Genomic DNA, 25,834 nt, shown 5'->3' with positions numbered 1-25,834 from the left:
AAGCATGGTTTGTGTCAGTGCTGCATCCCTCCAGCCCCAGAGACAGTCTCCTCCACTGGCTGGGCCTGCTGTCTAACCAGAGCTGCAGGCAGGTTTCTTCCTTCTAGGGAGTTGCTTTGCTTGCTGTTTTAAGGTTTAGGCCGGGTTTTCTGACTAGCCTGAGTGAAATTCTGTTTAATTGTTATCATACCGGGGCGGCAGCATACCGGGGCGGCAGCGTAGCCTAGAGGTTAGAGTGTTGGACTTGTAACCGAAAGGTTCCCTAAGCTGACAAGGTACAAAAATCTGTCTTTCTGCCCCTGAACAAGGCAGTTAACCCACTGTTCATTGAAAATAAGAATTTGTTCTTAACTGACTTGCCTAGTAAAATAAAAAAATACCATCTCCTTGTCACTCATTGTCATACCAGTCATGACATGTCTGGCTTGACAAGGACACCAGTGGAGTAGGTATGAGCACGAACAGATCTGGGATCAGGCAACTGCTGCTGTAAATAGGGATATAACAATACATAAATGTGATTGTATTCTGTAGGGAGCCACCAAGGGGAGCTCTGGGGCAGCAGTACAATGAGGCCTCCCTGCATGCCCTGCTCTACTCCTGGCCCACCCCGCTCCTCCAGGCCCTCAGGCCCCTCGCCCAACACAGTGACCCCAGGGTGAGGATTGCTGGGTACATGATCTCCAGGCTTCCCCTGCCTGGATCCCCCGCCCCTAGATCTCCTCGTAGGTGCCAGACCAGGATGAGGCATGCCTCCCTCAGTAGGCTGTGGCCTGACTCCCCTGCCTCACCCCTCAGCCACCGGCCACAGTTGTGGGGCGACAGTCTGGAAGAAGGCTGAGCTCTTTCGGTGAAGCAGAGGACGAGTGATCCACAGGGATAGAGCATCTCCAGTATCTCTCAGCGTAGCAGTATCTAATAGGTAATAATCTACAAATTCCACAACAAAACCTAATACACACAGTCTAGTAAAGGAATGGTATGAGAATATATCAGTATAAAATATATGGATGAGCAGTGACAGAGCGACTAAGATGCAATAGATAGTAAAGAATGGAGCGATCCCCCAGGGTGTGGCTACGGAGCGATCCCCCAGGGTGTGGCTACGGAGCGATCCCCCAGGGTGTGGCTACGGAGCGATCCCCCAGAGTGAGGTTACGGAGCGATCCCCCAGGGTGTGGCTACGGAGCGATCCCCCAGGGTGTGGCTACGGAGCGATCCCCCAGGGTGAGGTTACGGAGCGATCCTCCAGAGTGAGGTTATGGAGAGATCCCCCAGAGTGAGGTTACGGAGCGATCCCCCAGAGTGAGGTACCGGAGCGATCCCCCAGAGTGAGGTACCGGAGCGATCCCCCAGAGTGAGGTTACGGAGCAATCCCCCAGAGTGAGGTATCGGAGCGATCCCCCAGAGTGAGGTTACGGAGCAATCCCCCAGAGTGAGGTACCGGAACAATCCCCCAGAGTGAGGCTACGGAGCGATCCCCCAGAGTGTGGTTACGGAGCGATCCCCCAGAGTGTGGCTACAGAGCGATCCCCCAGAGTGTGGTTACGGAGCGATCCCCCAGAGTGAGGTTACAGAGCGATCCCCCAGAGTGAGGTTATGGAGCGATCCCCCAGAGTGTGGCTACGGAGCGATCCCCCAGAGTGTGGTTACGGAGCGATCCCCCAGAGTGAGGTTACGGAGTGATCCCCCAGAGTGAGGTTATGGAGCGATCCTCCAGAGTGAGGTACCGGAGCAATCCCCCAGAGTGTGGTTATGGAGCGATCCCCCAGAGTGAGGTACTGGAGCAATCCCCCAGAGTGAGGTACCGGAACAATCCCCCAGAGTGTGGTTATGGAGCGATCCCCCAGTGTGTGGCTACGGAGCGATCCCCCAGAGTGAGGTACCGGAGCGATCCCCCAGAGTGTGGCTACGGAGCGATCCCCCAGAGTGAGGTACCGGAGCGATCCCCCAGAGTGTGGTTACGGAGCGATCCCCCAGAGTGTGGCTACAGAGCGATCCCCCAGAGTGTGGTTACGGAGCGATCCCCCAGAGTGTGGCTACAGAGCGATCCCCCAGAGTGTGGTTACGGAGCGATCCCCCAGAGTGAGGTTACAGAGCGATCCCCCAGAGTGAGGTTATGGAGCGATCCCCCAGAGTGAGGTTACGGAGTGATCCCCCAGAGTGAGGTTATGGAGCGATCCTCCAGAGTGTGGCTACGGAGCGATCCCCCAGAGTGTGGTTACGGAGCGATCCCCCAGAGTGAGGTTACGGAGCGATCCCCCAGAGTGAGGTTACGGAGCGATCCCCCAGAGTGTGGCTACGGAGCGATCCCCCAGAGTGAGGTTACGGAGCGATCCCCCATATCATAAGGCAACGTTTTTCACTTCTGCTGTTTGTATCATTTCTATCCATAGCTATTTCCTCAATAACATTAGAGTGATGTGACAGATTTACAGTCAAATATAAACAAATATGTTAAGCAGACTATAATGAATGCATCCATTGCACTGGTGTCATAAGCAAATCTGTTTAGGAAGAGCAGATATTTAATCTTTGAAATGTGTTAACAAAAGTAACTTGATTTATGAGCCAATTTAAAAACCTATTCAACCAGGCCAAGGCATCAGCATTGTGATCACGGTTAAACCCCAAGCAGACAGCAAACACGGAAGGATGAATTTATATGCCACTTAGCGACGACATCCAACTGAGCTACACAGGTGAATATATCAATCAACATTTAATGGTTTAATGTCCCAATGCATCCATTGAAGTGACTTGGGTTTGAAGAATCACAAGTTTAAAGAATAGTTTCATTTCTCCACTCAAGTGGAGATCTTTTGTTGCTGCAATGGGGATATGAGAGAGAGAGAGAGCGAGCGAGAGAATTTCTTCATACCCATTGAGTATAATAACCTTTCCTCTCTGTCAGTCAGTGTGATCACTGTGTGGGTTTAAATAGATGTTTTTATTCAATGTTTTATTTAACAAGGAAGTCACCCAGGTGCTGGTTCCCAGTTGACGCTTGTCTCAGTTGTTGTTGGGCTCCTTGGCGTTGGGGTCTTCACAGATGCTGTTGACCATGTAGTGGTACATCCTAGCCCTCTCTCTGTACATTGATTTTAGATTAGTATAACCATGGTCTCCTGTGCACCAGAAAAGCATAGGCCTGCAAAGCTGAGGCTTAGGCATTGTCTCGGGTAGCCTGTGTAACTCTTATTAAGGGCAAGGTTAGACCTACTCATCACGCTTGTGTTATAACTGAACCACCTCAGTTACAATTCATCATCCTTTGACCTCCTCCTCCTCCTCCTCCTCCTCACAAAAGACCCATCTGAGCCACGGCCCAAATATGAATGACAGGGCTCAAACAAAGGTCTTCTGCAGATCATAAGAGCACATTAGCCCGCTAAACCAAACCCCTATAGCCAATGCAACTCTTCAGGTATCCCGCAAGGTTACTCATCATGCCAACAACTAACCAGGAAATAAGTCATTCAGTTACCACGCACATGCAATGTGTAACTTTGCCTGAAAACAGAAAAATTGCATTTGCTCCCCGAGCTAAATCACGTCGACTTACACTTAACAGGCTGATATGTTCTACTAGTGTACAGGACACCAGGTTCAAACCCTGTCGGTTACACTGATCTAAGATCAATACACAGACAGTGTGACATAGCTAGGTTGTCCCACTGCATGGCGGTGTTGTGTTTCTCTCCTGGGTAGCTAGCATAGCTAGGTTGTCCCACTGCATGGCGGTGTTGTGTTTCTCTCCTGGGTAGCTAGCATAGCTAGGTTGTCCCACTGCATGGTGGTGTTGTGTTTCTCTCCTGGGTAGCTAGCATGGCTAGGTTGTCCCACTGCATGGCGGTGTTGTGTTTCTCTCCTGGGTAGCTAGCATAGCTAGGTTGTCCCACTGCATGGTGGTGTTGTGTTTCTCTCCTGGAGCATGCCTCCAGCAAGCAATTTGCATACAGTTCTAAAAAATGAAATTAAAAGAGAAAATGCTAAATTGGGACGTTGGAAAATGAAAACAGACACTTTCCATTTAACTTTGCTCAGTGCATTTATCGTTCACTGTTAACCATTTACCATTTACTGTTAACCATTTACTGTTAACCATTTACCATTTACTGTTAACCATTTACCATTTACTGTTAACGATTTACCATTTACTGTTAACCGTTTACTGTTTACCATTTACTGTTTACCGTTTACTGTTAACAATTTACCGTTTACTGTTTACCGTTTCCTGTTTACCATTTACTGTTTACCATTTACTGTTAACAATTTACCGTTTACTGTTTACCGTTTACTGTTTACCATTTACTGTTTACCGTTTACTGTTTACCATTTACTGTTTACCATTTACTGTTAACAATTTACCGTTTACTGTTTACCGTTTCCTGTTTACCATTTACCATTTACCATTTACTGTTAACCATTTACCATTTACTGTTAACCATTTACCATTTACTGTTAACAATTTACCGTTTACTGTTTACCATTTACCATTTACCATTTACTGTTAACCATTTACCATTTACTGTTAACCATTTACCATTTACTGTTAACCATTTACCATTTACTGTTAACCATTTACCATTTACTGTTAACCATTTTCCATTTACTGTTAACCATTTACCACTTACTGTTAACCATTGACCAGCACACTGAGACAGTCGCGAAGAGGGCACGACAAAACCTATTCCCCCTCAGAAGATTTGGCATGGGTCCTCAGATCCTGCAAAGGTTCTACAGCTGTACCATCGAGAACATCCTGACAGGTTGCATCACTGCCTGGTATGGCAACTGCTCGGCCTCTGACCGCAAGGCACTACAGAGGGTAGTGCGTACAGCCCAGTACATCACTGGGGCTAAGCTGCCTGCCATCCAGGACCTCTATACCAGGTGGTGTCATAGGAAGGCCATACAAATTGTCAAAGACTCCAGCCACCCTAGTCATAGACTGTTCTCTCTGCTACCGCATGGCAAGCGGTACCAGAGCGCTAAGTCTTGGTCCAAGAGGCTTCTAAACAGCTTCTACACCCAAGCCATAAGACTCCTGAACATCTAAGCAAATGGCTACCCAGACTGGCTACACCGCTGCTACTCTCTGTTGTTATCATCTATGCATAGTCACTTTAATAACTCTACCTACATGTACATATTACCTCAACTAACCGGTGCCCCCCCACATTGACTCTGTACCGGTACCCCCCTGTATATAGTCTTGCTATTGTTATTTTACTGCTGCTCTTTAATTACTTGTTACTTTTATTTCTTATTCTTATCCGTATTTTTTAAAACTGCATTGTTGGTTAAGGGCTTGTTATTAAGCATTTCACTGTAAGGTCTACACCTGTTGTATTAGGCGCATGTGACTAAAACAATTTGATTTGATTTACTGTTAACCATTTACCATTTACTGTTAACCATTTACTGTTTACCATTTACTGTTAACCATTGACCATTTACTGTTTACCATTTTAATTTCCAATTTCTGTTTAGCGTTTCCAATTTTGAATGAACCATTTTACATTGTAATTTCAATGTGGCATAAATCACGTGCCCTGATATGAAGATATACATGTATTTATTCAATTGAGCATTTAAGCACTGGCACAGATCATCCTCTATAGATCTAGGACCAGCAGGATAATAAAACCTCTATTACACACTATCATCACTATCAACATGGACATCAGTTAGGATATCATTACGAGCAGGGGCTAGAGTGGTGCAGTGGTCTAAGGCACTGCATCTCAGTGCTAGAGGCGTCACTACAGACACTGGTTCAATTTCAGGCTGTATCACAACCGGTCATGATTGGGAGTCCCATAGGGCGGCGCACAATTGGCCCAGCGTCATCCGGGTTAGGGTTTGGCTGGGGTAGGCAGCCATTGTAAATAAGAATATGTTCTTAACTGACTTGCCTAGTTAAATAAAGGTTACATTTTTTTTTAAATAGAGAGAGCAAAATTCTTCAATCCCTGTCCTCAGTAGCAGAGGCATTACTGGTTCTGTCCACTGGAGGGTACTGTTGACCATATCTTGTTAACAAGGGTTTATACATTAGTCCCACATAACACTCACATGATGGCCAAAATGGCTCCGTGCTCAGGAGTTTGTCTCTCCCCATCAGACTCGGTCAGGACACGCAGGTTGAAATATCAATACGCCTTCTGAACCAAATACCAGTGGTGGAAAAAGTCCCCAAACGTCATACTTGAGTAGAAGTAAAGATGACTCAAGTAAAAGTGAAAGCCACTCATTAAATACTAGAATAAAAGTATTTGGTTTTAAATATACTTAAGTATCAAAAGTAAATGTAATTGCTAAAATATATACTGCTCAAAAAAATAAAGGGAACACTAAAATAACACATCCTAGATCTGAATGAATGAAATAATCTTATTAAATACTTTTTTCTTTACATAGATGAATGTGCTGACAACAAAATCACACAAAAATAATCAATGGAAATCCAATTTATCAACCCATGGAGGTCTGGATTTGGAGTCACACTCAAAATTAAAGTGGAAAACCACACTACAGGCTGATCCAACTTTGATGTAATGTCCTTGAAACAAGTCAAAATGAGGCTCAGTAGTGTGTGGCCTCCACGTCCCTGTATGACCTCCCTACAACGCCTGGGCATGCTCCTGATGAGGTGGCGGATGGTCTCCTGAGGGATCTCCTCCCAGACCTGGACTAAAGCATCCGCCAACTCCTGGACAGTCTGTGGTGCAACGTGGCGTTGGTGGATGGAGCGAGACATGATGTCCCAGATGTGCTCAATTGGATTCAGGTCTGGGGAACGGGCGGGCCAGTCCATAGCATCAATGCCTTCCTCTTGCAGGAACTGCTGACACACTCCAGCCACATGAGGTCTAGCATTGTCTTGCATTAGGAGGAACCCAGGGCCAACCGCACCAGCATATGGTCTCACAAGGGGTCTGAGGATCTCATCTCGGAACCTAATGGCAGTCAGGCTACCTCTGGCGAGCACATGGAGGGCTGTGCGGCCCCCCAAAGAAATGCCACCCCACACCATGACTGACCCACCGCCAAACCGGTCATGCTGGAGGATGTTGCAGGCAGCAGAACGTTCTCCACGGCGTCTCCAGACTCTGTCACGTCTGTCACGTGCTCAGTGTGAACCTGCTTCATCTGTGAAGAGCACAGGGCGCCAGTGGCGAATTTGACAATCTTGGTGTTCTCTGGCAAATGCCAAACGTCCTGCACGGTGTTGGGCTGTAAGCACAACCCCCACCTGTGGACGTCGGGCCCTCATACCACCCTCATGGAGTCTGTTTCTGACCGTTTGAGCAGACACATGCACATTTGTGGCCTGCTGGAGGTCATTTTGCAGGGCTCTGGCAGTGCTCCTCCTGCTCCTCCTTGCACAAAGGCGGAGGTAGCGGTCCTGCTGCTGGGTTGTTGCCCTCCTACGGCCTCCTCCACGTCTCCTGATGTACTGGCCTGTCTCCTGGTAGCGCCTCCATGCTCTGGACACTACGCTGACAGACACAGCAAACCTTCTTGCCATAGCTCGCATTGATGTGCCATCCTGGATGAACTGCACTACCTGAGCCACTTGTGTGGGTTGTAGACTCCGTCTCATGCTACCACTTGTGTGAAAGCACCGCCAGCATTCAAAAGTGACCAAAACATCAGCCAGGAAGCATAGGAACTGAGAAGTGGTCTGTGGTCACCACCTGCAGAACCACTCCTTTATTGGGGGTGTCTTGCTAATTGACTATAATTTCCACCTGTTGTCTATTCCATTTGCACAACAGCATGTGAAATTTATTGTCAATCAGTGTTGCTTCCTAAGTGGACAGTTTGATTTCACAGAAGTGTGATTGACTTGGAGTTACATTGTGTTGTTTAAGTGTTCCCTTTATTTTTTTGAGCAGTGTACTTAAGAATCAAAATCATTTCAAATTCCTTATATTAAGCAAAACAGAGGGCACCATTTTTCTTGTTTTTTTAATTTATGGATAGCCAGGGTTACACTGACACAGACATAATTTACAAACTCAAAGTGTGTTTAGTGAGTCTGCCAGATTCGAGGCAGTAGGGATGACCAGGGATGTGCATGAATTGGAAAGAAATTCTGTCCTGCTAAGCATTCAAAATGTAACGAGTACTTTTGGGTGTCAGGGAAAATGTATGGATTAAAAAGTACATTATTTTCTTTAGGAATTTAGTGAAGTAAAAGTAAAAGTTGTCAAAAATATAAATAGTACATTAAATTACAGAAACCCCAAAAACTACTTAAGTAGTACTTTAAAGTATTTTTACTTAAATCTGTTACACCAATGCCAACAACTATATATTCATTTGTGGACAGGTCGAAACACATATGAAACATTCATGGACATTTAGCTGTCTAACTTGCTGTTGCTAGCTAATTTGTCCTGGGATATAAACATTGGGTTGTTATTTTACCTGAAATGTACATGGTCATTTTTTTTTCTTCTGGATCTTTGTAGAATGTTGACCAGTTTTGGTTCACACAAAACCATGTGTTCTCTATTACAACAATTAAAGCACAGATAAAAGGAGAACTCTCGTTTCTAGTAATCTCTCCTCTTTAAGTCTTCTTCTTCTGTGGATTGTATATGGCGGTTGACAACCCACTTTAAGTTCTATTTTAGAAACAAATTCTATTTTAGAGACAATTGACACTTACATGCAACTTCTGCTATCAGAATAAGAAGATCGCATTGAAAAGACAGGTCTAGACGCACTAAAGTTGCTTTGTGGTCTGATTGTGTTCAGATCTGGCTGACTACTTCAGGTGTATGGGTTTCTCCTCAGTCTGGACGCATATCAGGCTACCGAAATCACATACAGTGGGCGAAGTCATCAGCATTCCTCACACTAGTCTCCAGAAAACGTGTGTTTTATGACCCAGAGGCACCTCATAAATGTTATCATAAATGTCTTATATTTAGAAATAAAAATGTTTTGTTTGGCTAGAGTTATGCTAACCCGTTTGCGATCCCTTTAGCGTTGCTTGCTAGCTTGCTGGCTAGCTACAGAGGTTAGCTGGCTAGTTCTCCTAAAGTAGTTAGCTACTGCCATCAGTTGTTGTGTTATTATCATATTTTGCCTATTCCACCCTTTGTAGAATAAAAAAAACTGGCATTTGATTACAGCGCAGGAAAAGGAAATCCGGACACATTTATGTAGGTGTAGATGCATGACCGTTCGGAATTCCATGATCAGAACTCTATGATGAATTCTAAAGCTGAACTGTCAAGTCTAGACACGGCCTACGTCCGCCTTCCTCATCTGCGGTGGAAGGTGGCCAAGCAACAGCGGTGTTTGTCAGACCGTGAGACATCCCGAAAATCGATCTTCTCACAAAAAGCGTCTGTAGTGTCTGAATGGTTGGCCTACAAAACTAAATATGACCACTCTAGGGAAAGATTTGATTCTTACGAATACCATTGTGTTCTCCACAAGTGTCACGGGACTAGTCTGAAGGTTACTGTTTCCGAAAATGAATGGGTGTACAGTGGAAAGAAAATGTATCTGAACCCTTTAGAATTACCTGGATTTCTGCATAAATTGGTCATAATATTTTAGCTGATCTTCATCTAAGTCACAACAATAGACAAATACAGTCCGCTTAAACTAATAGCACACAAACAATTACAATTTTTCATGTCTTTATTGAACAAACCGTGTTAACATTCACAGTGCAGGTTGTAAAAAGTATGTGAACCCTTGGATTTAATAACTGGTTGACCCTCCTTTGGCAGCAATAACCTCAACAAAACGTTTTCTGTAGTTGCAGATCAGACCTGCACAACGGTCAGGAGGAATTCTGGACCATTCCTCTTTACAAAACTGTTTCAGTTCTACAATATTCTTGGGACGTCTGGTGTGAACCGCTCTCGAGATCATGCCACAGCATCTCAATCAGGTTGAGGTCAGGACTCTGACTGGGCCACTCCAGAAGGCGTATTTTCTTCTGTTGAAGCCATTCTGTTGTTGATTTACTTCTGTCTTTTGGGTTGTTGTCCTGTTGCATCACCTAACTTCTGCTGAGCTTCAATTGGCGGACAGATAGCCTTACATTCTCCTGCAAAATGTCTTGATAAACTTGGGAATGTCTTTTTCCGTCGATGACAGCAAACTGTCCAGGCCCTGAGGCAGCAAAGCAGCCCCAAACCATGATGCTCCCTCCACCATACTTTACAGTTGGGATGAGGTTTTGATGTTGGTGTGCTGTGCCTTTTTTTCTCCACACATAGTGTTGTGTGTTCCTTCCAAACAACACAACTATATCTGTGCACAGAATATTTTGCCAGTAGTGCTGTGGAACATCCAGGTGCTCTTTTGGGAACTTCAGACATGCAGCAATGTTTTTTATTGGAGAGCAGTGACTTCTTCCATGGTGTCCTCCCATGAACACCAATCTTGTTTAGTGTTTTACGTATTGTAGACTCGTCAACAGAGATGTTAGCATGTTCCAGAGATTTCTGTAAGTCTTTAGCTGACACTAGGATTCTTCTTAACCTCATTGAGCATTCTGCGCTGTGCTCTTGCAGTCATCTTTGCAGGACGGCCACTCATGGGGAGAGTAGCAACAGTGCTGAAATTTCTCCATTTATAGACACTTTGTCTTACCATGGACTGACTTTTAGAGGTACTTTTCAGCTTTATGCAAGGCAACAATTCTTAATCTTAGGTCTTCTGACATCTATTTTGTTCGAGGCATGGTTCACATCACGCAATGCTTCTTGTGAATAGCGAACTCAAATTTTGTGAGTGTTTTTATGGGGTAGGACAGCTCTAACCAAAATCTCCAATGTCTCATTGATTTGACTGCAGGTTAGTTGACTCGTGACTCCAATTAGCTTTTGGAGTCATTAGCCTAGGGGGTTCACATACTTTCTCCAACCTACACTGTGAATGTTTAAATAATGTATTCAATTTAGACAAGAAAAATACAATAATCTGTGTGTTATTAGTTTAAGCACACTGTGTTTGTCTATTGTTGTGACGTAGATGAAGATCAGATCAAATTTTATGTAAAATGTATATAGAAATCCATGTAATTCCAAAGGGTTCACATACCTTTTCTTGCCACTGTAGTTTTGTGCAATCAAAAAAAAGGGCTTAAACATGTGTCCAAAAAAACACTTCAAAACCTTATTCCTTATGACTTATTTCTGGACTGTCTGTTTTGCCATTTATGAATGTGTTATTCAATGTGTTATTCTATGGGCTATAGTAGTAAAGGCCTAAATCTATATTTTATCACATACTTTTTAAAATATTTGTTTTATACATACAGGGGTCCTAAAATTCAAAATCAAATAGCTATATGATCGATGGTATGACCGTCTTAAAACAATTCCATATGTTAGTTTAGTTGAACAATAGTAAATGTATCGTTAATCGCCGTCATTTTGGTAACATTTAATTTATGTAACTGCATTTATTAATCACAGTCATTTATATTTCTCATTCTCAGAGTGGAAACATTGTTTCCAGAGTTCACAACTTGCTACACTTGGGAGAAACACGATTTTTGGTTTATTCCATAACCATCATTTACGAGTTTTATATAAATAAATCAAATTGTATCTTGTTTGTTGTGCTCCATGTGTCCGTTTGTTCTGTCCTGTTAATGTTGAGGGAGCCTGACCAAACATAGAAGTATCTTCTGCTCCGCAGAATGTAGGAAAATCAACTCAGTCAGTTTTTTTAGTATCCATTGCGAATGATAATACAGCCTATTAAAACTATAGTTCCTCACAGTAGGTTATTTAAAACATATTTCCTACAATCTCCCCCTCGATAACCAACTAGCCTTGGTGTGAAAGAGCAAAATATAATGATCTGATGATCCCATATAACCAGTGGAAATTTCTTCAAATACCTGAACACTTTTCCTTTGGGCAAAAACAGCTGTCTGTCCCGAGCTCAGTGGCGCAGGAAACTCTAAGGCCCTGGAATAGGCTAGTTGATAACATGTTGATAAGATGTTGATAGGCTAGTTGATAGGCTAGTTGATAAGGCTAGTTGATAAGATGTTAATAGGCTAGTTGATAAGGCTAGTTGTTAAGATGTTGATAAGGCTAGTTGATAAGGCTAGTTGATAAGATGTTAATAGGCTAGTTGATAAGGCTAGTTGATAAGATGTTGATAAGGCTAGTTGATAAGGCTAGTTGATAAGATGTTAATAGGCTAGTTGATAAGGCTAGTTGATAAGATGTTGATAAGGCTAGTTGATAGGCTAGTTGATAAGATGTTGATAGGCTAGTTGATAAGATGTTGATAAGCTAGTTGACAGGCTAGTTGATAAGATGTTGATAAGGCTAGTTGATAAGGCTAGTTGATAAGATGTTGATAAGGCTAGTTGATAGGCTAGTTGATAAGATGTTGATAAGCTAGTTGACAGGCTAGTTGATAAGATGTTGTTAGGCTAGTTGATAAGATGTTGATAGGCTAGTTGTTAGGCTAGTTGATAAGATGTTGATAGGCTAGTTGTTAGGCTAGTTGATAAGATGTTGATAGGCTAGTTGATAAGATGTTGATAGGCTAGTTGATAAGATGTTGATAGGCTAGTTGATAAGATGTTGATAGGCTAGTTGTTAGGCTAGTTGATACGATGTTGATAGGCTAGTTGATAAGATGTTGATAGGCTAGTTGTTAGGCTAGTTGATAAGATGTTGATAAGGCTAGTTGATACGATGTTGATAGGCTAGTTGATAAGATGTTGATAGGCTAGTTGATAAGATGTTGATAGGCTAGTTGATAGGCTAGTTGATAAGATGTTGATAGGCTAGTTGATAAGATGTTGATAGGCTAGTTGTTAGGCTAGTTGATAAGATGTTGATAAGGCTAGTTGATAGGCTAGTTGATAAGATGTTGATAGGCTAGTTGATAAGATGTTGATAAGGCTAGTTGTTAGGCTAGTTGATAAGATGTTGATAAGGCTAGTTGATACGATGTTGATAGGCTAGTTGATAAGATGTTGATAGGCTAGTTGATAAGATGTTGATAGGCTAGTTGTTAGGCTAGTTGATAAGATGTTGATAAGGCTAGTTGATAAGATGTTGATAGGCTAGTTGTTAGGCTAGTTGATAAGATGTTGATAAGGCTAGTTGATACGATTTTGATAGGCTAGTTGTTAGGCTAGTTGTTAGGCTAGTTGATACGATGTTGATAGGCTAGTTGATAAGATGTTGATAGGCTAGTTGATAAGATGTTGATAAGGCTAGTTGATAAGATGTTGTTAGGCTAGTTGATACGATGTTGATAGGCTAGTTGATAAGGCTAGTTGATAAGATGTTGTTAGGCTAGTTGATAAGATGTTGATAAGGCTAGTTGATAAGATGTTGTTAGGCTAGTTGATACGATGTTGATAGGCTAGTTGATAAGGCTAGTTGATAAGATGTTGTTAGGCTAGTTGATAAGATGTTGATAAGGCTAGTTGATACGATGTTGTTAGGCTAGTTGATAAGATGTTGATAGGCTAGTTGATAGGCTAGTTGATAAGATGTTGATAGGCTAGTTGATAAGATGTTGATAAGGCTAGTTGATAAGATGTTGATAAGGCTAGTTGATAAGATGTTTATAAGGCTAGTTGATAAGATGTTGATAAGGCTAGTTGATAAGATGTTGATAGGCTAGTTGATAAGATGTTGATAGGCTAGTTGATAAGATGTTGATAGGCTAGTTGATAAGATGTTGATAGGCTAGTTGATAAGATGTTGATAAGGCTAGTTGATAAGATGTTGATAGGCTAGTTGATAAGATGTTGATAAGGCTAGTTGATAAGATGTTGATAAGGCTAGTTGATAAGATGTTGATAGGCTAGTTGATAAGATGTTGATAAGGCTAGTTGATAAGATGCTGATAAGGCTAGTTGATAAGATGTTGATAAGGCTAGTTGATAGGATGTTGATAAGGCTAGTTGTTAGGCTAGTTGATAAGATGTTGATAAGGCTAGTTGATAAGATGTTGATAAGGCTAGTTGTTAGGCTAGTTGATAAGATGATGATAAGGCTAGTTGATAAGATGTTGATAAGGCTAGTTGATAGGCTAGTTGATAAGATGTTGATAGTCTAGTTGATAAGATGTTGATAGGCTAGTTGATAAGATGTTGATAAGGCTAGTTGATAAGGCTAGTTGATAAGGCTAGTTGATATGCTAGTTGATAAGATGTTGATAGGCTAGTTGATTAGATGTTGATAGGCTAGTTGATAAGATGTTGCAAGTTCGCTAGCGAAAGCTTCCGGACAGACACAATTGTTTGATTTGATACAAATGTTGCATTTCACTATAATGATTAGCTCAAGACAGATAGAAGGGGAGGCAGAGAGGCTGAGTAGAGTTGAATGTGATTGAAAGAAACTGAGTTATCATATTTTCTACTGTTTTTATTTGTCAGCATTATGTGGGCCTATTTTTACATAGTTCGCTATTAAAGTTATAGGCCTACTGCTGGGATGGTCTATAGGATATGAGTTCCATGCTCTCATTTCTTTAGCTGCCAATGATCACGGTGTATCAGAGCATTGGGCCAGTAACCGAAAGGTTGCTGGATCGAATCCCAGAGCTGACAAGGTAAAAATCTGTCGTTCTGCCCCTGAGCAAGGCAGTTAACCCACTGTTCCCCGGCGCCGAAGACGTGGATGTTAAGGCAGTCCCCCGCACCTCTCTGATCCAGAGGTTAAATGCGGAAGACACATTTCAGTTGAAGGGTTTCAGTTGACGAGGTATCCCCCATTCCATATAGCAGAGGCTGGTGCTCTCGAATTAGTAGATTTTTAACTTTTTGATGTTTATCAATTTAATTGACTGACAGGGGCCCTAAAAAAATATTAGAACATTAGGTAAATTGTTTTCAATATTAAATTATGAAAGTATCATCGATAATATAATATTGTATTTACAATGTAGTAATAAAACTAAACGGTTTATTTTTCTTTTCTTGTTTTTGGCAAAACGTAAACATCCCCGTCATCGACGGTGCTGTAGTGTAGCAGGTTGAGAGCTTAAAGTTCCTTGGTGTCCACATCAACAACAAACTAGAATGGTCCAAACACACCAAGACAGTCGTGAAGAGGGCACGACAAAGCCTATTCCTCCTCAGGAAATTAAAAAGATTTGGCATGGGTCCTGAGATCTTCAAAAGGTTCTATAGCTGCACCATCGAGAGCATCCTGACTGGTTGCATCACTGGCTGGTACGGCAATTGCTCGGCCTCCGACCGCAAGGCACTACAGAGGGTAGTGCGTACGGTCCAGTACATCACTGGGGCCAAGCTTCCTGCCATCCAGGACCTCTACACCAGGCGGTGTCAGAGGAAGGCCCTAAAAATTGTGAAAGACTCCAGCCACCCTAGTCATAGACTGTTCTCTCTACTACTGCATGGCAAGCGGTACCGGAGTGCCAAGTCTAGGACAAAAAGGCTTCTCAACAGTTTTTACCCCCCAAGCCATAAGACTCCCGAAAAGGTAATCAAATGGACTATTTGCATTTAGAACTGTTGCTTAATGGATGGTATTATAAAAGCACATGTTTTACTCCAGCAGTAACCAGCTGAGGATCTGCAGGAGAAATCCCTCTCAAAATACTGTGCTTGTGTGATAGTTGTGTTGGATAAATAAGATACATTACAACTAACGAAAATACACACAGGCCAATTTAATTCCACACAATTATGCAAATTAACCTATAACCTGATACGCGTGAGGGTCAAATGTATTTACATCCACTGGTATTTTCTTTTTTTATATATATATATATATATTTCTCCCGGTCATTTTGCCCTGAAACAGTTTTATATATCAGCTTTTCGTTTTTTTTAAATTGGCCAAAAAACAGCAATTGTCGGCTACTGGAAACCATGGGCCAGAGCTATATCATGTTTTTACAGTATTTAGCTATGCCTTGTGCTAGTATCGTGTTACTCCAATGTGACATGCCAGTAAACTCTACATTTACACCAGGGGAGAATGACTGCCCCTCTCATTGAAGCAAGTTCAAGGCCGACCGTGGTACTGCAGAAAACAGGATAGGGAATGGGGAAATGGCAATCTTCGTGGTGAATCTTCACTTGAAACGATTATTTTAAAATTGCACACAGAAAAGTTCTAAGGATAATTTAGTTGCCGTCGGCGTTCAACTTGAGTTACTCAATTAGAGGAGGCAGCACTGAGAATTCACATCCTGGAGTAACATCAAACTGCGCATATTATGTCTCCATGAGATGCCATCTTAACCGATTTCATTTGGCTTTAATGTGCTTTTAAGTCTTCAAATAGAAATGAATGGTGTGAAGTGATTGATGGCTTTGTACTTAAATGTTACCCAAAAACGATTTGATAAAGCTATGTTGTGTTATTAAAAACAACCACTTTTTGCGTTTGTGAACAATGTTGAGGTTATTACATCACATTGGAGAATTGTCCGGTTAGTTAGTCAACAGCCTTATAAATAAATCAAAATGATTAACACGTAGCTAGATGTATCTGGTTCCACTAAGCAACGTGTTCCATCACTCCTAACGCCTCTCATCTCCTTACCTTGAATAATTCAACATATCACACCATTACCGGCACGGTTTGATTCCAACACACCAACTCTTAACAAGTAGGATCTGTCGGCTGCTACAGAGCACTGATCTTCTCACGGACTTCAAGGCAAAGTAAAACAAAGACAATGACCTGAGCGCTCAGTGGGTCTTGGATTAGAAAAGATTTGTTTTGTGGACTTAAATCTTCCTTTTATACATTCAATTATAATTTGAAATGACAAGTTAATCTGGATCCTTGGAAGTGTCTGGCAGACGATCAAACGGAGCATTTACAGAAAACAAGCTGGCATTGAAGAGAAACTCAAACTGACAGTAAGTGCTGAAAAGTATCTCTGGTGACTCAAGACAGGTGACTTTCTGGTGACTCGAGAAGAGTTATCTGCGCACCTTCCCAGGCTTTCACCCTCACAGCCCTCTATTTCCGCGTCAACAAGATGTCAACAACAGAGAAAGTTGAGTCCAAATCAAAAAGTGAGAAAATGCTCCCTGCACAGGAGGCGGCCAAAATCTATCACACCAACTACGTGAGGAACGCGCGAGCCGTCGGCGTCCTGTGGGCGATATTCACCATCTGTTTTTCCATCATAGAAATGGTGGTGTTCATCCAACCGTACTGGATCGGGGACAGCGTCAACACCCCGCAGGCTGGATACTTCGGCCTGTTTCACTACTGTATCGGCAACGCGCTGACCTCTGAGCTCATCTGTAAAGGCAAGGCACTTAAAGGGCCAATCTGCAGTTGCTACATCTATTTTTGGACATAAAAATAAGTGATATAAACCCGATGATTCTTGAAGAATATAACTTATCAGCTTAGTTAAGCTTAGTTAAACTATTGCACCTCATCAGAACCCAAACTATAAGATTGTTTTACTCCAAATGTTTGTAAACAAAGTACATGTAATCAATCACTATATAGTCTCAAAATATGGTTACAAATATTAGTTTGATATCATGGATGGTCAGTCCTTGCATCCATAGCTCTGTCTATACATTTTAGAGTGGTAAAATTTCTCCAGTCCCATCCCTCTGATTTTTACCGAAACAGTGGCAGGGAGTCGCTTTGTAATTGTTTCAACAGCAGATTGGGGGTCACTTTACACAATAACGATCTTTTAGTATTTTGTTCATTAGTCCACCGTTGACACAATGTCAGCAGTTCATTCTTCAGTACAGAGTAAAAACTGTGATGAGAATTTTAAAAAAAAACGCATCCCTTTGAACCATTGTTATAATCACTAAACTGTTTAATGGACGTAGTATGGCTGCCCTCTGCTCCAGCCTCTCTAACCCACAGAGATCCTATTCTAATAGTAGTATGGCTGCCCTCTGCTCCAGCCTCTCTAACCCACAGAGATCCTATTCTAATAGTAGTATGGCTGCCCTCTGCTCCAGCCTCTCTAACCCACAGAGATCCTATTCTAATAGTAGTATGGCTGCCCTCTGCTCCAGCCTCTCCAACCCACAGAGATCCTATTCTAATAGTAGTATGGCTGCCCTCTGCTCCAGCCTCTCCAACCCACAGAGATCCTATTCTAATAGTAGTATGGCTGCCCTCTGCTCCAGCCTCTCTAACCCACAGAGATCCTATTCTAATAGTAGTATGGCTGCCCTCTGCTCCAGCCTCTCCAACCCACAGAGATCCTATTCTAATAGTAGTATGGCTGCCCTCTGCTCCAGCCTCTCCAACCCACAGAGATCCTATTCTAATAGTAGTATGGCTGCCCTCTGCTCCAGCCTCTCTAACCCACAGAGATCCTATTCTAATAGTAGTATGGCTGCCCTCTGCTCCAGCCTCTCCAACCCACAGAGATCCTATTCTAATAGTAGTATGGCTGCCCTCTGCTCCAGCCTCTCCAACCCACAGAGATCCTATTCTAATAGTAGTATGGCTGCCCTCTGCTCCAGCCTCTCTAACCCACAGAGATCCTATTCTAATAGTAGTATGGCTGCCCTCTGCTCCAGCCTCTCTAACCCACAGAGATCCTATTCTAATAGTAGTATGGCTGCCCTCTGCTCCAGCCTCTCTAACCCACAGAGATCCTATTCTAATAGTAGTATGGCTGCCCTCTGCTCCAGCCTCTCCAACCCACAGAGATCCTATTCTAATAGTAGTATGGCTGCCCTCTGCTCCAGCCTCTCCAACCCACAGAGATCCTATTCTAATAGTAGTATGGCTGCCCTCTGCTCCAGCCTCTCTAACCCACAGAGATCCTATTCTAATAGTAGTATGGCTGCCCTCTGCTCCAGCCTCTCTAACCCACAGAGATCCTATTCTAATAGTAGTATGGCTGCCCTCTGCTCCAGCCTCTCCAACCCACAGAGATCCTATTCTAATAGTAGTATGGCTGCCCTCTGCTCCAGCCTCTCCAACCCACAGAGATCCTATTCTAATAGTAGTATGGCTGCCCTCTGCTCCAGCCTCTCCAACCCACAGAGATCCTATTCTAATAGTAGTATGGCTGCCCTCTGCTCCAGCCTCTCCAACCCACAGAGATCCTATTCTAATAGTAGTATGGCTGCCCTCTGCTCCAGCCTCTCTAACCCACAGAGATCCTATTCTAATAGTAGTATGGCTGCCCTCTGCTCCAGCCTCTCCAACCCACAGAGATCCTATTCTAATAGTAGTATGGCTGCCCTCTGCTCCAGCCTCTCCAACCCACAGAGATCCTATTCTAATAGTAGTATGGCTGCCCTCTGCTCCAGCCTCTCTAACCCACAGAGATCCTATTCTAATAGTAGTATGGATGCCCTCTGCTCCAGCCTCTCCAACCCACAGAGATCCTATTCTAATAGTAGTATGGCTGCCCTCTGCTCCAGCCTCTCTAACCCACAGAGATCCTATTCTAATAGTAGTATGGCTGCCCTCTGCTCCAGCCTCTCTAACCCACAGAGATCCTATTCTAATAGTAGTATGGCCTAGTCTGTATGTGTAGCCTAGTCTGTATGTCTTTCGGAGGGGTTTGAATAACGCAGAAGACAATTTTTCCTTGGACATCAGAGATCATTGCAGTAATCTTCTTCTCTTCCTCCCCCTCAACCTGCTCCTCCTCCTCCTCCTTCATAAAGGAAGTGCCTTGGACTTTGCGTCCATCCCGTCCCCAGCCTTTAGGACAGCCCTCTTCTTCGTGGGTACATCCATGCTGCTGATAGTGGGCTGTATGGTCTGTTTCACTCTGTTCTGGTTTTGCAACACCGGGAGCGTCTACAAGATCTGTGGGTGGATGCAGTTTGCGTCAGGTGAGATTAGAAGATATTCTGTAACCTAACTAACCTGTACATTTTAATGTATAGTGTCCTGTGTTTGGTGAGACACAATGTACATCCAGGAGTGGGCCTGGGGGGGTCCACCTCTTTATCCAGCCTCTAGGCAACCTTGGCTCACAAACAGTCATACGGTATGTACAGTCATACGGTATGTACAGTCATACCGCGGTATGTACAGTCATACGGTATGTACAGTCACACCGCGGTATGTACAGTCATACGGTATGTACAGTCATACGGTATGTACAGTCATACAGTATGTACAGTCATACCGGCCCCTGGTTGTAATTGTCATTCCTGTTGTCCAGGAGAGGTGACAAACCTATCGTGTACAGTCAGTGACTCCCCAGTGACATCTCTCCTCTTTCAGAGGTGGCTTAGGTCCAGTGCTATTGTCAGCAGATAACAACAACTCTGTGGACGCCAGCCCGATTCTGACACCTACGTTCACGCCTACCTTCAAGGGGTAGATGGATTACATGTAACATGATAGATGTAATGTTTTGTCTCTTAGTACAAGTCTATATCTATACGAAAGGCTCCGTACATACTCAGCTTTTACAACTGATGTACAAGGCTTTTGACACAACACTTATGATACATCAGATATTATTTGCACAACCATTGTGGATAGTCTCCACTCTGTCTGTCTGTCTGTCTGTCTGTCTGTCTGTCTGTCTGTCTGTCTGTCTGTCTGTCTGTCTGTCTGTCTGTCTGTCTGTCTGTCTGTCTGTCTGTCTGTCTGTCTGTCTGTCTGTCTGTCTGTCTGTCTGTCTGTCTGTCTGTCTGTCTGTCTGTCTGTCTGTCCCACAAACAGACATACAGTACATATTCACTCAATCATTCACAGTATTTCTATGCATTCACCTCCATATGTATTCAGACAGTAAATTGTAAATGTGTCTCTATACGCCAGCATTTTGTATTTGAGATCAAATGTTTCATATGAGGCGACAGTACAGAATGTCACCTTTTATTTTGAGGATTTTTTTCATAGATATCTGTTAAATCGTTCAGAAATAAAAAAACGTTATATATCTAGTCCCCCCCTCCAATTTGAAGAAGTCATAAATATTTAGACAAATTCACTTACAGTGTATTAAAGTAGTCAAAAGAGTAGTATTTGGTTCCATATTCCTTGTACTTAATGATTACATCAAGCTTGTGACTCTACAAACGTGGATGCATTTGCAGTTTGTTTTGGTTGCGTTTCAGATTACATTCTGCCCAATAGGAACATTTGATCTGAAATCCAAAATGTTGGAGAATGGAAACAAATTAAAATGTTTAGCTTTACTGTCCAAATACATACGGAGGTGTCCAAGGTCAGTGTATATCCTTGGTCTGTCTCCAGCCATCCTCATGGTGATGGGCTGTATGATCTACCCTGACAGCTAAGAAGCTCCCTGTCTGTGTATCTGACTGTCTAACCCACGTGTCAAATTCATTCAAGGCATCCCGCGGGTCTTTTTAAAAAGCATATATAGCATATATATACAATACTGTTCAAAAGTTTGGGGTCACTTAGAAATGTCCTTGTTATTTAAAGAAAAGCTAATTTTTTTGTCCATTAAAATAACATCAAATTGATCAGAAATACAGTGTAGACATTGTTAATGTTGTAAATGACTATTGTAGCTGCAAACAGCTGATTTTTTTATGGAATATCTACATAGGCGTACAGAGGCCCATTATCAGCAACCATCACTCCTGTGTTCCAATGGCACATTGTGTTAGTTAATCCAAGTTTATCATTTTAAAAGGATAATTGATCATTAGAAAACCCTTTTGTAATTATGTTAGCACAGCTGAAAACTGTTGTCCTGATTAAAGAAGCAATAAAACGGGCCTTCTTTAGACTAGTTGAGTATCTGGAGCATCAGCATTTGTGGGTTCGATTACAGGCTCAAAATGGCCAGAAACAAAGACCTTTCTTCTGGTGTTTCCAAACTTTTGACTGGTACTGTATATACACTACCGTTCAAAAGTTTGGAAACACCTACTCATTGAAGGGTTTTTCTTATATATTTTTTTACTATGTTCTACATTGTAGAATAATAGTGAAGACATCGAAACTATTAAATAACATGTATGGAATAATGTAGTAACCAAAAAAGTGTTAAACAAATCAAAATATATTTTAGATTTTAGATTCTTCAAAGTAGCCACCCTTTTCCTTGACGACAGCTTTGCACACTCTTGGCATTCTCTCAACCAGCTTCATGAGGAATGCTTTTCCAACTGTCTTCAAGGAGTTGCCACACATGCTGAGCACTTGTTGGCTGCTTTTCCTTCACTCTGCGTTCCAACTCATCCCAAGCCATCTCAATTGGGTTGAAGGCGGGTGATTATGGAGTCCAGGCCATCTGACGCAGCACTCTATCACTCTCCTTCTTGGTCAAATGGTCCTTACACAGCCTGGAGGTGTGTTGGGTCACTGTCCTGTTGAAAAACAAATGATAGTTCCACTAAACGCAAACCAGATGGGATGGTGTATTGCGGCAGAATGCTGTGGTAGCCATGCTGGTTAAGTGTGCCTTGAATTCTAAATAAATCACAGACAGTGTCACCAGCAAAGCACCCCCACACCATCACACCTCCTCCTCCATTCTTCACGGTGGGAACCACACATGCGGAGATCATCCGTTCACCTACTCTGCGTCTCACAAAGGTTGGAACCAAAAATCTCAAATTTGGACTCATCAGACCAAAGGACAGATTTCCACCAGTCTAATGTCCATTGCTCTTGTTTCTTGGCCCAAGAAGCAAGTATCTTCTTCTTATTGATGTCTTTTAGTAGTAGTTTCTTTGCAGGAATTCAACCACAAAGGCCTGATTCACGCAGTCTCCTCTGAACAGTTGATGCTGAGATGTGTCTGTCACTCAGTGTCCAATGTTTTGTACATTATATTTTAGAATTATAGTTCTTTAAGTAAAAACAATCTCAATCAACATTGAAATGAAAAAAAAGTGAAACTATAATTTATTATGGACCTACATTTACAGTCTCTTCACTCTGTTCATCTTGATAACAGTCATTTACAATCTCTTTACTCTGTCCATCTTGATAACAGTCATTTACAGTCTCTTCACTCTGTCCATCTTGATAACAGTCATTTACAGTCTCTTCACTCTGTCCATCTTGATAACAGTCATTTACAGTCTCTTCACTCTGTCCAGCTTGATAACAGTCATTTATAGTCTCTTCACTCTGTCCAGCTTGATAACAGTCATTTATAGTCTCTTCACTCTGTCCATCTTGATAACAGTCATTTACAGTCTCTTCACTCTGTCCATCTTGATAACAGTCATTTATAGTCTCTTCACTCTGTCCATCTTGATAACAGTCATTTATAGTCTCTTCACTCTGTCCATCTTGATAACAGTCATTTACAATCTCTTCACTCTGTCCATCTTGATAACAGTCATTTACAGTCTCTTCACTCTGTCCATCTTGATAACAGTCATTTACAGTCTCTTCACTCTGTCCAGCTTGATAACAGTCATTTATAGTCTCTTCACTCTGTCCATCTTGATAACAGTCATTTACAGTCTCTTCACTCTGTCCATCTTGATAACAGTCATTTATAGTCTCTTCACTCTGTCCATCTTGATAACAGTCATTTACAGTCTCTTCACTCTGTCCATCTTGATAACAGTCATTTACAGTCTCTTCACTCTGTCCATCTTGATAACAGTCATTTATAGTCTCTTCACTCTGTCCATCTTGATAACAGTCATTTATAGTCTCTTCACTCTGTCCATCTTGATAACAGTCATTTACAGTCTCTTCACTCTGTCCATCTTGATAACAGTCATTTACAGTCTCTTCACTCTGTCCATCTTGATAACAGTCATTTACAGTCTCTTCACTCTGTCCATCTTGATAACAGTCATTTACAGTCTCTTCACTCTGTCCAGCTTGATAACAGTCATGTATAGTCTCTTCACTCTGTCCATCTTGATAACAGTCATTTACAGTCTCTTCACTCTGTCCATCTTGATAACAGTCATTTACAGTCTCTTCACTCTGTCCATCTTGATAACAGTCATTTATAGTCTCTTCACTCTGTCCATCTTGATAACAGTCATCTATAGTCTCTTCACTCTGTCCAGCTTGATAACAGTCATTTATAGTCTCTTCACTCTGTCCATCTTGATAACAGTCATCAAAACAAAAGCTAAACAGTCAGGGAGAATAAAAAATACCAAAAGTGATGGGAAGAGAATTACAGTATTTTTAACGAATTTTGACGGTGAATATTTGCGGCCCTCTGGACCATGGTGAAGACCGAATGCGGCCCACGGTGAAAATGAGTTTGTCACACCTGATAACCCTAACCCTAATGGTAATGTCTGTCTGTCTGTCTGTCTGTCTGTCTGTCTGTCTGTCTGTCTGTCTGTCTGTCTGTCTGTCTGTCTGTCCGTCCCTCCCTCCCTCCCCAGCCATCCTGATGGTGATGGGCTGTATGATCTACCCTGACGGCTGGGACGCCCCTGAGGTGAAGAGGATGTGTGGCGAGAGGACAGACAAGTACACCCTGGGGAACTGTACAGTGAGGTGGGCCTACATCCTGGCTATGATCTGTGTCTTGGACTCTCTCATCCTGGCCTTCCTAGCCTTCACACTGGGTAACAGACAGGACAAACTGCTGCCGGATGACTTCGAAGTGGAGGGGCAAGGTGAGAGAATAAAATTAGGTGATATTTGTTGTGTGAGGGATTAATTCAACAACAAAAAAATTGGGGGTGAAAAAAACAAACATTTTTGTAGCATGAGGGATACAGAATAGTAAATGGCTTGGAGTGTGGGACACTGGGATTATCTCAGGACATCTCCCTACTTTTTTTATTTATCTAAATTTCATTCATCCTGTTTCCATTCCAGAAAAGCAATGAGGCACTGGAGTATGAAGAGATGGAAGAACAATGCATCATTCTGGCACTCATGATTATCAGGCCAGGGATACAGCACGGCCTCCACGGCTAGTGTTTTTACAATATACACAAAGGTGTCCTTTCCTCCAAAAACATTATGTTTTTTAACTCATTATGCTAGAGGGTAGTTCTTTAGACTGTATTGTCCCCAACGGCACCCTGTTTTCATTTGGTGTTTTAGCCCTCTTCTGAGCCTTGGTAATTAAAGTTTTATTTTAATATTTTGGATGAATTAAATGTTTTCTGTAAACAATAAGTGTACAATCGTCAATACACGTTTTACTTTCTGAATGAAATTGTAAAGTTTTCTGTTCCTTGGTAAGTTCATTGTACTTGTCATGAAAAACTGTCCCATCAACAGTAGTTGGGCAAAGAATCAAGCTAGACAAGAGGCATCGCAGAACTCCTAATATGAAGACCTTTTGTTTTATTGTACGGTGTGGGGTGGTATACAATTTTATAGTGTCTTAAATTGACATTTAAAATATGTCAATTTAACGGGTGAAATGGAGCTTGACGGGTGAAATGGAGCTTGATGTACAGTTGAAGTTGGAAGTTTACATACACCTTAGCCAAATAAATTTAAACTCAGTTTTTCACAATTCCTGACATTTAATCCTGGTAAAAATTCCCTGTTTTAGGTCAGTTAGGATCACTACTTTATTTTAAGAATGTGAAATGTCAGAATAATAGTAGAGAGAATGATTTATTTCAGCTTTTATTTCTTTCATCACATTCCCAGTGGGTCAGACGTTTACATACACTCAATTAGTATTGAGGTAAATTAGGTAAATTGCCTTTAAATTGTTTAACTTGGGTCAAACGTTTTGGGTAGCCTTCCACAAGCTTCCCACAATAAGTTGGATGAATTTTGGCCCATTCCTCCTGACAGGCCTGGTGTAACTGAGTCTGGTTGGTAGGCCTCCTTGCTCACACACACTTTTTCAGTTCTGCCCACAAATTATCAATAGGATTGAGGTCAGGGCTTTGTGATGGCCACTCTAATATTGACTTTGATGTCCTTAAGCCATTTTGCCACAACTTTGGAAGTATGCTTGGGGTCATTGT

General features: G+C 42.3%; 1 protein-coding gene across 1 annotated transcript; it reads left to right on the top strand.

Annotated features, from left to right (window-relative positions):
• Positions 1-16,438: 16,438 nt before the first annotated feature.
• LOC106572843 (LHFPL tetraspan subfamily member 5 protein) lies at positions 16,439-25,212 on the top strand. The gene is made up of 4 exons (XM_014147373.2): positions 16,439-17,272; positions 19,631-19,801; positions 24,275-24,511; positions 24,717-25,212. The coding sequence occupies exons 1-4, from the start codon at positions 16,996-16,998 to the stop codon at positions 24,725-24,727; spliced, it is 696 nt and encodes a 231-aa protein (XP_014002848.1). The 5' UTR covers positions 16,439-16,995; the 3' UTR covers positions 24,728-25,212.
• The last annotated feature ends 622 nt before the right edge of the window (positions 25,213-25,834 follow it).

This window comes from Salmo salar, chromosome ssa15, assembly GCF_905237065.1.
Source record: "Salmo salar chromosome ssa15, Ssal_v3.1, whole genome shotgun sequence".
In the NCBI taxonomy this organism is placed as follows: Eukaryota; Metazoa; Chordata; class Actinopteri; order Salmoniformes; family Salmonidae; genus Salmo; species Salmo salar.
The sequence above is the reverse complement of the archived record's forward strand: the minus strand, read 5'-3'. Positions and strand labels throughout refer to the sequence as shown.